The 13,456-nt window shown below is 39.9% G+C and overlaps 1 protein-coding gene across 1 annotated transcript; it reads right to left on the bottom strand.

The window, feature by feature from the left end:
* Nucleotides 1-2,273: 2,273 nt before the first annotated feature.
* Nucleotides 2,274-12,707, bottom strand: gprin3b (GPRIN family member 3b). The gene is made up of 2 exons (XM_069689304.1): nt 12,363-12,707; nt 2,274-10,055 (listed from the first exon to the last, which is right to left on the bottom strand). The coding sequence occupies exon 2, from the start codon at nt 9,971-9,973 to the stop codon at nt 7,763-7,765; it is 2,211 nt and encodes a 736-aa protein (XP_069545405.1). The 5' UTR covers nt 9,974-10,055; nt 12,363-12,707; the 3' UTR covers nt 2,274-7,762.
* Between the last annotated feature and the right edge of the window lie 749 nt (nt 12,708-13,456).

Raw genomic sequence — 13,456 nt, 5'->3', positions numbered from 1 at the left:
CGGGTCATCAGGATATCTGACTGAAACAGATTAAAAAAAAAAGTAAGTCAGTAAAATTCTGCAAAACCAGAATTGTCTCAACAGTAAGCAGCAAATTTATATCTTCTGTGTTTTATTTGTAGCTCTTTCATAAACGACAGAGTAACAGTATTTAGACCTTCAAACAAGGAAAAACATTTTACAGAAATTGCTGTTTAATACTTGACTGACTTAACAGATAAGACAAAACAGCTCTACAGCCATGCTATAGTGGCCCTGTGAGGCTGTGCTTGACTCCTTTGCTCTAGTTGATCTTATTACATGCTAACATGCTTACAATTATGCTACCAGGTTTATTTTTTGCATTCATTTTAACCATGTTTAAATGATGATGAAACAGATGATGGAAATGCCATTCGTTTTGCAGGCATTTGGTCATGAAGCCATGACCAGATGATGACAGTAGATGGAAAGTCAGGAGATCAAAGTTTTAACGGATCCCACTTGATCTAGATCCCTCAAATACGTTGTAAATAGATCCCCTAAATCCCACACAATAAACCTTTAACGCACAACATGGTTCTAGTCAACACTTCTCTTGGTCATATTTCAAGGTAGGAACAAACGACCCTTTTGGTCATATGGGTTGGAGGACGTGTTTCAGTGTATCCTCGAGGCACCTTGAATTTCTGTTGTAAATTTCCATCAAATGGTTGTCAAGATGTTTCAGTCTGAACTAAACCTCATGGTGGTGCTAAAAGGAAGATTAATTCTGTGGGGAACAGGGATGTCTATTACCAAATTTCATACCAATCCATCACATAGAAATAGATATTTCTGGACCAAAGTGCTGGTAGTTTTATATTATATTTATATTTAATATTTTGTACTGCTATTTTACAGCTATTTTATTGCTTTTCTATTATTCTATTATTATCTTATTGCTTCTGTATGCTGCTGTAGTGAAAACATTTCCCCTCGGGGATTAATAAAGTAACTACCTACCTACCTACCTACCTAGAAGCATGACCATCACTAACCATGCTGTGACAATTACTGAAATCAAAGTAAATTGTTAAAAATTACAAGCTTTGATTTGTTTTTCGTAGCATTGGGGGGAACTATCAACCTTAGTTTTTCTGACAACCTGACTACAGATTATCGTTGTCTTGATAAATTTGAGGTACAGATAAAAGAAGATGGAAGTTTGGTTTGATTCAGACAAAAATGGAAACTATTCTAAATGATAACTATCCAAAGACACAGACCTGAATAAGTCAATTTATGCACTTCTTCAGGAACAAAATATCAGGGGATTAACTTCCCTTGCAGTGTTGCAGACAGAGTGACAAAGGCCGTGCAACAACATAAGCACAGAGATTAGAAGTAATGTAATTCACAAGGAGGATCTTCATTTTGCGCAGTCTCCATTAAAGATTGCGTTTGATCAGAATCATCTCCTGGATTCATGTTGGCTATGTTAGAATCTGAAGCAGCAATCTGTCCACCTGTCCCCTTTAGTACCTCATTTTCTTTCCTTCTACTTTACAAAAAGAAATGATGTAGCAGAAGCTGCTTATCTCTCCCTGGAGATGCCGCAGACAATGGAAAAGATGTTTCTTAAAGCAGATGGATGATTTTCTCAAAAACGGAAACTTATTATTAAAGACACTGTTAGTAAATATGAATGTACTGCATGTGCTTGTGTACTTCTGTCAGTCTGTCTGTAGGTCTGTCGATCTATCTGTGTGTCTCTCTTCCCTTTCCTTTCACTCACCTTTATCAGTGTTTGTTCTAGATCTTCTTGCTCCACTGAGGGACCTATGATTTATGGGCACATCTGTCAGCCATAATAAAGCAGTCTCTAATGAAGCCAGGGAAGGTGACCTTTGTGCATACGTGTGCACATGTGTATATGCTTTTGTTTCACATGCATCTTTGCACATATATGCACCGTTAGAAAGGTTATGAGTGCAGGTTCTAGTGAACTGAAGGATGAGCAATCACTGATGAACTCTAAAATGCTGGATACATTTAAGTCGCTGGTGCAGAGAAGACAGAAACACCCAAAAAATTATGGAAAAAAAGGACAGTGTGCAGCCACCAAATAAGGGGAGACAAAAGGGTTATGCTGCAGAAAAATGGAATTGTTTGATACGCGCTCACACAGGCCAACACTGCACTGCAAACAAATGTAGGCCACATATTCCACTGGGTACGGAGCGGCCATCAGGAGGACAAGCCTCACTTCCAGCTATCTGGCTAATACAATGAGAGGATAAATAAAGGAGAGGAACAGTAGAAGACCATTTAATGGGAAACATTCTGCAGAGAAGAGCCAGCAGAATCTTTAATTACTGCACTGTTACTGGCTTAAGACGCTTCGTTATGATATTGTGGAAGAGAGAAAGGAGCATCTGCGACAGAGGAAGATGTGGAGCTGGAGTTGAAGGCATAGTGAGAAAGAAAGGGAAAGAGATGAGCATATAAAATGAAAGCCAATGGAGAAAAAACAAACAGAAATCGTTGAAAATGTAGACATTTAAAGACAAAAACTAAATGAAAGAGAATTTATGACAAATTCTTTCCACCACAAATCTCCAGAGCTGTTTTGGAGCCTGTGATTTATAGAAATAAAAAGCAACACTGTGATCACCAACCACCCTTAATTACCCAATCTGCAATCTCCAAATATAATCTGTAAACATTCTTAACACTCATCCCCATGATAAAAGTGTATCTAATGTGCCACAAATGATCTGTGAGCTGATATATTTTATCCCGATGACGGTCCGGATAATTGTAATGGCTTCTTTCCAAGTGCAGCAAAGGCTTCCTTTGGGGGTATCTATATGAACTGAAGAAGCTCGTGTTTATGAAACTAACTGGGTCACTGCAAGCAGATCTCAAATCCCAATACCACTGCAACTTATCTGTAGGACTTCAATTATAGCTCAAAAATGCTGCTGCTGCTGCTGCCCTCAATTTATCCCATGAATCTGAGGATGCTGTTCGGAGGATGGTGGTGTTGACACTTTGAAATGGTAAAACCACACATCTGCAGTGGAATCCAAATAAGTCAGGGCAAGATAGTGTCGAATCTTTTACACTCAAAATACCCAATTTGGTATTTAAAAGCTTCAAACATTAAAATTTGAAGATGTCGATTGAGTATCCAATCCAACAGAGCTGCTCATAAATTAGATTTACGAGTCAAAAAAGATCTGAAGGTTAATCACCTACAGTGGTAAATTATGCATAACAAACTTCAATAAATGTGTATATGTTCTTTAGCATAAGGAATGTAAACCATTTCGCTTTTCATAATTTTTTTTTTCTACACATTGCACCACAGTTTTTCCTGCAGCCTGTCAACTCAGCCGCAGTACCAGCACAATTAGTCTCCACATCTCAGCGTGAGACGGGGGAGGCCCGTTGGCTGTAACGGGGGGCTCCTGCTTCCTCTCATGGACTATCAGTCTTTAATTTTAGCTGCGGACACAGCCTGGGAGTTTCCTTGTTAAGTAGTAACACTTGAGAGATTATTATTCTGCTCTCAAGCTGGGTATTAGGGATGTACTGTTGCCATCAGGTTTCAAAGATATGCATTTAATAGCCAGTGCTTTGAACAGCGCAGTGTTGCATGCTGTACATTTGTAAAATGGATTTCAATACCGTGTTATGATAGATATTGTGCAATTATCCATAATGGCATTACTGATATTAGTATATATTGAAGAGGATTCGTCTTTATTTAGCCTCGCTGACGCTAACTAAAATGGACAACTGCAAGACGACAGCTGTAAATATACATCCTGTTTATTATAAATATTTAATTTGTTTTATAGCTTCGGCTTTTGGCTTTAAAGGATGTGACTGGTGACATTTAAAATTTTTCTTTTTACACATCCCATGAAAAGACCAAACAACAGTGAATGTGTATTATTGACTAATACTTTAAAAATAAATCTGTTCAGTCAAAGTCTTTTATAGATCTTTTTTTTTCTTCTGAGACCTTAAATGCCCTTTAGAAATGTTAAAAACACATCAGCAAGCCAAACTGTGGCACTTTAATTACAATGAATGTGAGGCATTCATATTTGTTTTGTTTTCAGGCAATTTGGTCAAGAGCCAAGTCGGATATGAGCTGCCAGAGACCAACTTCCCCAATCGTAATTACAGTTTAGATGTGACAATAACGCTATTTACAAGCTGGAAACTTGTAATTTCATGTTTGAATGAGATTTGTTGACATTTGCTGACAGGGGAATGACGTGCAAACAACAAAGGACCCTCCCCGGCCAGATTTGAATCCCTGACATCATGATATGTGCCTCAGTAAACAATAAGCTTCATTACTGGTTATTTTTTGTCATATAAGAATATAGAGTGCAGCAAACAGGAGGCCACGGAGCACACAGCCAGAGAGGTGAATATTGAAAGCAGGCTTAATGCTGTCCTCTGGTAGCTGTAGCAGTGGGTGGTATTTGTCCACATGACTCTTCATGTTCCTTGCCATTGGGATAAATCCTCCCCTGTGCTAACCGCCGCCTGGGGCCAAATCTAATCTGCACTTCCAAATAGGACCCAGTCCCATCAATACAGTGAGTGGGGGGTTATTAAAAATTGAAACAGCGCTAATTAAAGCTGCGGTGAAAGAATCCGAATTAAGGCTGGTGTCGTCGACAGCAATGGACAGAGTCAATGTAGAAAGTAGAAAATGGCAAACTGACCTAGACAGGAAGAGGAGGAAGTGACACATGGCAATGTACCTGAGGTTGTATTTGGTCTTTAGTAGGACCTTACAGATTTGTGATGTCACTGTGACACCCTTCGGTCAGCACTGTCACTCAAGATTTGTCTTAAATACCAGATTTTGTGTGGAAAGCGGGTTTAGGGTCAATGCTACCGCCAGAAACATTTGCAGAGTCTTACACAAGTCTGAGCAGATCGGTTGGGACAGATATAAGGAGTGGCTGTGTCCTCTGATCCCAGTGGATCATAAAATAAAAAGGCAATAGGATTAATCCCTTCACCCTGTGTCATTACTTACAGGTTGTGACATTTCACAGCTCTACGACTATAGAAGATTTTTTCATCCCTGCTATCACATCCTGACATTAACGTGAAGCGACACGCTGGTTAAGACAGTAACAACAGTCGCTTGAAATCAGTGTTACTCCAGTCAGTACAGTAAATTCACACTGAAAAGAAGTGTTTTAGTAAAAGCAAAGCCTTTCAGAAGAAATATCAACTCATGAAAATGTTATTATAACAACAAAAAACAAAGGATAAAATTCACACGAAAGGCAGATCTGGTTATATCTCACACTGCCCCACACTTGACCTGGAAACTGATCGTTGATCTTACACTGAGACTGAGACACTTGGGATAGCATATAGACAGAAACAAATTATTATTTTCATTATATTATTAATTGTTTGGTGTGTACAGTAAGAGAAAATCATTTAAAAATGCCCATCACAGTTTCCTACAGCCCAAAGTCATACCACCAGACGTCTAATTTTGTTCAAACTGCGGTATAAAATCCTAAAATATTAACTGTGTTATAATTAAGACAAAGAAAGGCAACATCTTATCACATTTGAGAAGCTGGAAATATCAAATGTTTGCCTTTTCTGCTTGAACAAAAATCTAAATGATTAATTGGTTATCAGACTTGTCTGTCAACTGGTTAATCAATTAATCGACAACTGCCAAAACCCAATAAGAAGCAGAAATGACCAAATAGAAAAACTAATTTCTTCAATAATCTGTGTTTGTCCTCAAGATTATCAGACAATCCTAAATACCAGAGTGGATTTGGAATTAGTTTTTAAAATCCTGTTTTAAGACGTGAAATTCCTGCACAGCACTGATTCACGTGTATGGTACCTTGTTAAACCACTTCTCAGGATGAGAACTAACTTTGCTCCCTCTCGTTCCTTTAAATTTTGTTACAGCTGTTAGTGTTAATGTAACTACTTATTGATATGTTTTCCTGTCTTAATTAAGGGTGCAATAGCATTTTTTTGTTGTTCATTATTTATTAATCTGCCCTTTAGTTCCTTTATTTTCTCAATTAATTGTGTATTTGTTTAGTCCATAGAACAGTAAAATGTAGACCCACGACAACTTCCTAAAATGTGCCGTAAAAGATCCAAAACCAAAAAAGGAATTTCACAAGCAGTGAGGCTTTGTTTGTGAGAAACTTGAATCAGCAAACATTTGTATGTATTTGTTCGATAAACAACAATTGAAATGCAAATATTACTTTACTGGTTGCAAATGAATCCTGTTGATTACTTGACGAATTGTTGCAGCTCTACTCTTAATTGCAACTCGGATGTCAACATGACTGCTATTTACAAGTTAGAAACTCCTGATTATTATAAGTTTGATATGACATGAGCTCGGCAGAGTCGAATCTTCTCAACTCGCTGTGTTTCTCACTGTCTCACTGAGTCGCTGCTTTGGATGTTTTTTGTCATTTTAACTCTTATTTCATCTCGATAATTATTGAGTTGCTTTGCGGAATCGTAAGTTGATGTGATAATTTATATGACTTTCTTTCATGATTTGCGCTGGAATATTATTTTGCTTTGATGTTGCTATGTATCCTTGAGACATTTATATTTTGAACCCCATATATACACTTGCCTGTCCACTACAGGGCATCTGTGTCAGTGTTACACCTTGCCTTGCCTCATAGTTTCAACATGTCTTGGACAAACACTAACCAATAAAACATGCATTCATTATAAAATCTTTCTGTCTAGGCCCCAATACAAGCCCTGATGCTTGATGATCTTATTAAACTTGACACAAATGTTTCCGGCACAGTCTACAACCAACTGTAACTTTACAATCACCTGCAGTCTGTCACTCCCATACATTCCCCGTGGGACAGCCCTGATGATGCCCTCTGTTCTCACGTCTCCTGACATGTGCACCTGGCTAAGACACACAAACACTATGTTCTCTTGAGTTATTGGTTAGTCTTTTCAATATTTGGCGTTAGCTTTTTTTTTTAATGACCTTTAATTTCACAATGTAATCTACCTTTTTTTCTATAAATCTGCTCTGGCATGAAATATACTTAAAATTCAACAGAAACAGCAACACTACCTGCTTTCAGTCTCACGTCAGAGGTAAAAAAATGTGTAAAACATAATTATTTCTTATTTTAATAGAAAACCAAAGAAGAGCAGAGATTAAACAGCGCTTTTATGTATGCATACAGTCCCTTTTTTAATCACTCACTAAAAATAAATGTGCATGAAAAAAAAAATACCGCAATCTTATAAATATAGGGCCCCAAAACACCTCAAAAACATATACCAAATGCACCAAATGTAATGAAATGTTGGTTTAATATATTTGCACAAATATTCTGACGATAAGTAATATGTTATGATCAGTGCCTTTCACTGTGAAGGTCTGGACTTCATTTTAGGTCATACAACTGCCATTGTAACTAAGATACATGCGTTACACTATTATTGCCTTTGTTATTTAAAAACTGTTCGAAGTTTTCTCTCGTTAATATCTATGTCTAGAAAATAAATCTTCAATTGTTCATTTTATATTTCTATTTCCTACCTGGTTTGATCACAAACATCACAAATATTTTTATGCTACAACATTCCAGTATACTTACTTACAGGGATCTTTGTCCCATTAATGTTTCACTTGGCATTGCAATCTCGATGAGGGGAGGACAAACATTTTGACCTCTAGGAAAGAAGGGAGGAGTCTGACATTGACTACCTCTGTGCTGTGCTACTCGAGGACGGAGGAGGGAGGGGGACGTACGCAGCAGTTGGGCCGTCTGACATTTTGCAGCATTGACCTGAAAATGTTCTGCTGCCTCCTTTTGTTCTTTTTGCCATGTTGCGGTGAATCAGCACCAGAGATTGACTTTCGGATGGAGGTCTGGGCGATCAGTTTCCTCTCCTGCTCCTTGATTTTGCACTGCAAGTGGCTCTGAATGGCAAAACCGAGAGATTCGGGGTCCACAGAGGCCCCGTAGACCTCCCAGGTCATCCCTTGTTCATCCCAGACGACATCGTGGACGCTCTTTCCTTTCTGCTTCCCTGATTTCTCATCCTCTTTGGCATTTCTCCCCGATTGTTTCTTCTGTTTGCCAGAATTTGAGTCCTTCTTCAGGGCTTTACTTCCAGCTTCTTTACTTTTTTTTTTTGACGTTTCATGTTTATTTTTATTCGGATCTGACTTGGATGTAGTGTTTGCTGTAGTTTTTGTTGGCAGGGTTTGTTCGGCCTTGGTTGTTACAGCAGCCTGAGACAGCGCAGCATTGTTGCTGTCAGCAGATCTAGACTTGGAAGCGCCTGCTGTCTCTGGGGGTTTCCCTGATTTGAGAGAGGGAGCTTCAGCAGTAGCTGTTTTTGCTGCAGATGTCTGCGCTCCAGTTTTATTTTGGGAGTTTCCTGTCTCGCCTTGCTTCTTGTTGCTGTGTTCTATGTTGATTTGATAAACTGGCTGGGTGTTGCACAGAGCTGACCCTGGTTCTTTGGGCTTGGCTCCAAGCCTGGACTCGTGCTGGTGAGACAGAGTTTCTGATTGGAAAACCACACCTGTGTTTTGGTTGGGACACATCTCTGCCTCAACAGTGAGTCTCTCTGACATCAGATCAGCAGAGGCAGATAAAGAGGTTACGTTCATCTGATGGAGACCCACACCATCGTTGACCTGGTAGACTACAGCCAGGCTCTGCGCCTCCTCCCGGAGGACTACATCACCGCTTGGCCCGTGGGTCTCAGCGAAGGGCAGCAGGCGCGGACTAGTGGCCACAGCCTTGCTGCACATGTGAGCCACAGCCTGAACCTCCATATCATGACACTGCTTGACTGAGGCTGGTGATGGGGATGAGGTCATCGTCGAAGCCTCCCTGTAGACTTTGCAGTGCTGCTGCCCTTCAAAGACAGCTGTGTCAGTCTGGTTGCTTTCCTCAGCCACCTGCCCATACGCCGGCATGTTTTGTATAGCCTGGGGCAGAGTGGAGGAGACCTTCTGCGAAGACACTGGCTGATGTTTATCTGAGAGGACTTTTGGTGTCTTTACGGGTGGAAAATCCTTCTCTGAATGTTTTGAACATGAATTTTCATTTGCAGAGGCAGCCTCTGCATCTTTACTCTTCGATGGAGGTTTAGTTGAGTTAAGTGGAGTTGAAGTTGTTATGCTTTGTTCGAGTTTTGGTGTTTCTTGCAAGCACACAGAGCTTGATGAGCAGCTTTGTATGTGTTCAGGCTCTTTAGTTTTCTGTGGAGTAGCAGTATCCTTGTTTTTGGGAGCTAAAGTACCTTCTTTACTATCTTGTTGAGGCTCAGCTGCTTTATTCCTCAATTCACTGGCCTCGTTCAGATTTTTGTCATTTGGAGGAACATGTTTACCACTGTTCTCTCGTGCTGTGGCTTTGGCTGAAGACGTCAGCTTTGCATGCTGCTCCTCTGGTGCAGTTGGCCCTTTTTTTCTGCAATCATTGCTGTCCATGTCGACCCTTGACGATGTAACAGCAGTTGACAAACAGGTCTTTGTAATGTCCTTTTCATAAATCAGGCTTAACGTTGTCACGTTAGCATTTGAATCCCTCTGGTCGCCTCGGGCCTCACCCACACTTTCACCTGTTAGAAACAAGTTTGGCAAATGTTGGTCTCCACCTGTCACTTGCTCAGATTTTGTCTGGTTTCCATTGCCTACTACTGGTTTGTCTGACACGGTGCTGCTCACTGGTTGACCTCCTGTGGAAGGTGTTTTCTGGGGATGTGGGGTGGTGTTAGCAGGAGAAGTGGTCACAGATAAGTTATTCTGCTTGTCAGGAGATGTGAGGGGGAGGTTTGGACAAACCTGAGAGAGTTTGAGATTGGGCTCTTTAGCCCAGTTGGCATTGGACTCCTCATTGCCCAGTGTGTCCATCCCAGCCAGCTGAGGCACCATCTGGACTGTCACTGTCCTTTTGGGGTTAGTTCCCATGCTGTATTCCCTGTTTCAGTCTTTGAATATTGTCGTAATCCAGAGATAGACACAGATGCACAATGTCCCTTTTTGCAGGTTCCTAAAGGAGGAAAATAGAAATAGACTCTTCAATTTATCACAATATTTACATCCTAATATAGATTAATGTAATCAGACAATCAGACTAGATGATTTTATGAGATGACTTGACAGTTTCAATGAACAACTATTACCTATGTATTTAAATGATCACTTAGAATAAAGAACCAAGAGCCAGAACAATCAGTGCCCCCTACCTGCCTCATTTCATGACTGCTTTGAATTAGGACTAATATATGCTTAACAATCCTATTAATCATAATATTTATACTTGTGGTGATATGGAGTTTATGCTCCTTTGTCTTTTCAAGAAGATGTGATTTTTGTACTATGACTATTGAAGGAATGTTTTTTTTCTGTCTGTCTAATTTACAATAAATGCAGGATTTTCTTTTTCTTTTCTGATGCTTTATAAGCACCCATGATATAATCTGAATCTATTTCAAACTGCTCAATCCCATTGTGTGTGTAACAAAAACAAGCAAAAGAAAAAAAGATAACAAAAAGAAAAACTGATGGGAAATCCCTGAAGAGGATACAAAAATGCTGTGTCAGACTAAACCAAAGCAAAGTTTACAGGCCTGTAAGTAAAGTATACAAAGTACAGCTATATGACTTTGACTTATGTAGACTGAACATGCACACAGAAGAAAAGATACCTGATTCAAAATTGTTAATATTCTACATTTAATGATGTTTCATCTGACACTTGATCTTTTCCTTGTTCTAAAATTCCTAACTTAAACATTTGTCTGGCAGCACATCACCCAATTATTACATCAGCTGAAGTTATAATAATATCACCCATTCATACATCAAGTGACGTCATCAGAAACACCAACAATAATGAGTGTTATATGATAAACATATAGTGTAAAAATAAAGAATGGAGTGATGAAGTGCCTGTACTGTTGCTCCTGGAGGGAGCTATGACCCATGTTAGTTTGACTCAGTTAAAAATAAAGGGGCATATCTGTGTTATATGCCAAATGGGAAGTTAGCCAATTAGTAACATTCTTGTTATATATATTATAATCCTGTTTGGTTTTTTTTAAATTATTTTGGTCTAACATGAACCATATATAAAATAATAAAATTTTTAATATGTCCATTTATTAATTTGAAGCAGTTTCCCATTTACAGATAATCCTGCAAAATGTGGATCAAATGAAAGTGCTCCCTGAATACATTTATAATCACTCCTTTAAAGTTGAACTAGACCCGTTGTTTCCCTTGTCATGTGACCTTTTAAGTGAAAAATATCCACAAGAGGTTTTGAAAGCCAGCAGGTTGTGTTCAGGTCCTGTTTTTAATCAGTTTGGTGTAAATCTTCAGCAGTGACCTGTGGTTTCACACATCTCTCTATCCCAGGCCTGATGAATGACTCCGTCTATTAAACGTGTGAAAGCATCTGGCCAACCTTGCGAGTAATGTGCCAGCACTTGGCAGACATCCGAAATATGTTTGGACCCAGACAGATGAGCCGCGCTGTGATCAAGGCTCTAATCCCACAAAAACAGCCTCCGAGCTCCAAATAAACAGGAAGAAGAGCCACGGATTGATAATTCAGAGAGCTACAGGACAGAGAGCATCAGTTGGCCTTTTCCATCTCAGTGACATTACTGAGGATAATCGATTCTGCATAATGTGCAGTTCATGAATCTACTGTTAAACTCGGCTTTTGAGGTATTCTCACAACAGCACCCTCCACCTTGTATTTCTTTGGGAGGGACAACCACAAACATAACAGATTTTATTCTGCACATTTATGTCTGATGAAGAATAATCCTTCCTGTCACACTCACTTAGCAGATGATAATCTATCTACTTGGTAACCTGAATGCATTTTTTTTTTTTTTAAGTGTGACTGCAATAACACAGAATAGTAGGTTACTGGTTTGGGTCATGGACAGGTGCAGCCCATTTGTGTGTGCTCTGTCACCGTGCATCTGCCTGTCTGTTGTCAAAGCGCAAATATTTATGGGAAGCATGTCCTGGCTGTAATTATATTCAACAATTAAAACGCTTCGGTGTCTCGGCTGTTTTTCCACCCTGCCGCAGTTTGGAAAAGAGTGAACAGAGAATGTGAATTCATGCAAAACGGCAAACATAACAGCCTATACATTCAAGTGATGCACACCACCTATTCAGGCCAATTAAGATCTATGTCATGTTACTGTAGCCTCTTGTTCCAATGCAACATCTCAGAAGCGACTGATATTTGCTGATTTGATTTGACCTTGCGGAAGAATTTAACAACAAACACGACGGAAAGCGGAGTCTAATTAAAAGATGATGAATGGCTTACCTTTAGAGACGATGCCTGCGTCCCGTCCCGTGGGCTGCCGTTTGCGCGTCCGCGTCAGTGAGATGAGGCTAAACCCTCGAAATGAATATGGAAAAATCAACCCTGTGTCGGTGACACCAAGCCACGCCTTCCAAACGGAATATGGGTCTTGGAGGTATCGATCCTCCACAGCCAACCGCAAAATTCAAGCACCCTGACTGACTGACCGTGCGCAATGAGTCACGGCTGTCCGACCGACGGTTGCTGTCCTGAGATCTTTACCACCGCTTGCTCGTGCTGGGGGGGAAGGTGAATGATCACAAAATGGACCGCTTATGATGTGTGCTATCCCACCATGAACTGGTCCAGGCAGGGCAGGCACCGTGGTGCAGCTCAGATAACCATATGAATTGGTGATTGGGGGAGAGGATGGGCACGGAGGCAGTATAGTTACAGCCGCAGGCGTTCACAGGCGGGTCACTTGCACTTGAAATGGATTACTTCTAGATCCTGGGGCTCATAAGGCTGCCCGTAATGGTCCAAGAAGATACGGGGTTTGTTTTTGCTGTGTCTGTTTGCATCATTCAGAGATGGATTCATGACTTGCTGTTGTGAGGCAGTTTAGAGGGATGCATTTGGCAAAATCAGGTTATGTTTCTGAATAAATACATTTTCAGAATGCATACATTATCCTCTGTGCTTTTAGGAGGTCTGCTGAACAAATTACCTTTATAATCAGGATATTTAGGTTATACTTGGTGTCATTTGCTGTCTCAGTGATGCAGTTTAGATGACGTTTAGATCAAATACTTGGAATTTACCATTTTTGGAGGAGATAGGTTACAATGCACAGCATCAGGAATTGATCAAACGACAATCAAATTGTGTTTGATAACTGAGGAGTTTAAGATAAAATCATAAACTTTATTGATCACATGCAGAGAAAAGTGACCCATTTGTTGAAATAAATAAATAAATAAATAGCTTCAAATAAAACTGTTACTCAATATTGTCAATGGGAAGCGTATGCATTTCCTGCTTTACTGTTGCAGGTAGTAGAGTGTGTATTTGAGCGTATGAGGTGTTGTGACCAATCACCCCCAACCTGTAGGTTC

The sequence above is a fragment of the Brachyistius frenatus genome, unplaced genomic scaffold (genome assembly GCF_029030835.1).
Source record: "Brachyistius frenatus isolate BFR_SWC_R1_liver_20210118 unplaced genomic scaffold, ASM2903083v1 Contig_7, whole genome shotgun sequence".
Taxonomy (NCBI): Eukaryota; Metazoa; Chordata; class Actinopteri; family Embiotocidae; genus Brachyistius; species Brachyistius frenatus.
This window is presented reverse-complemented; position numbering and strand designations above follow the sequence as displayed.

Bases quoted from the DNA above. Each gene is read 5' to 3' on its own strand.
- gprin3b (XM_069689304.1), bottom strand. From the start codon at position 9,973: ATGGGAACTAACCCCAAAAGGACAGTGACAGTCCAGATGGTGCCTCAG.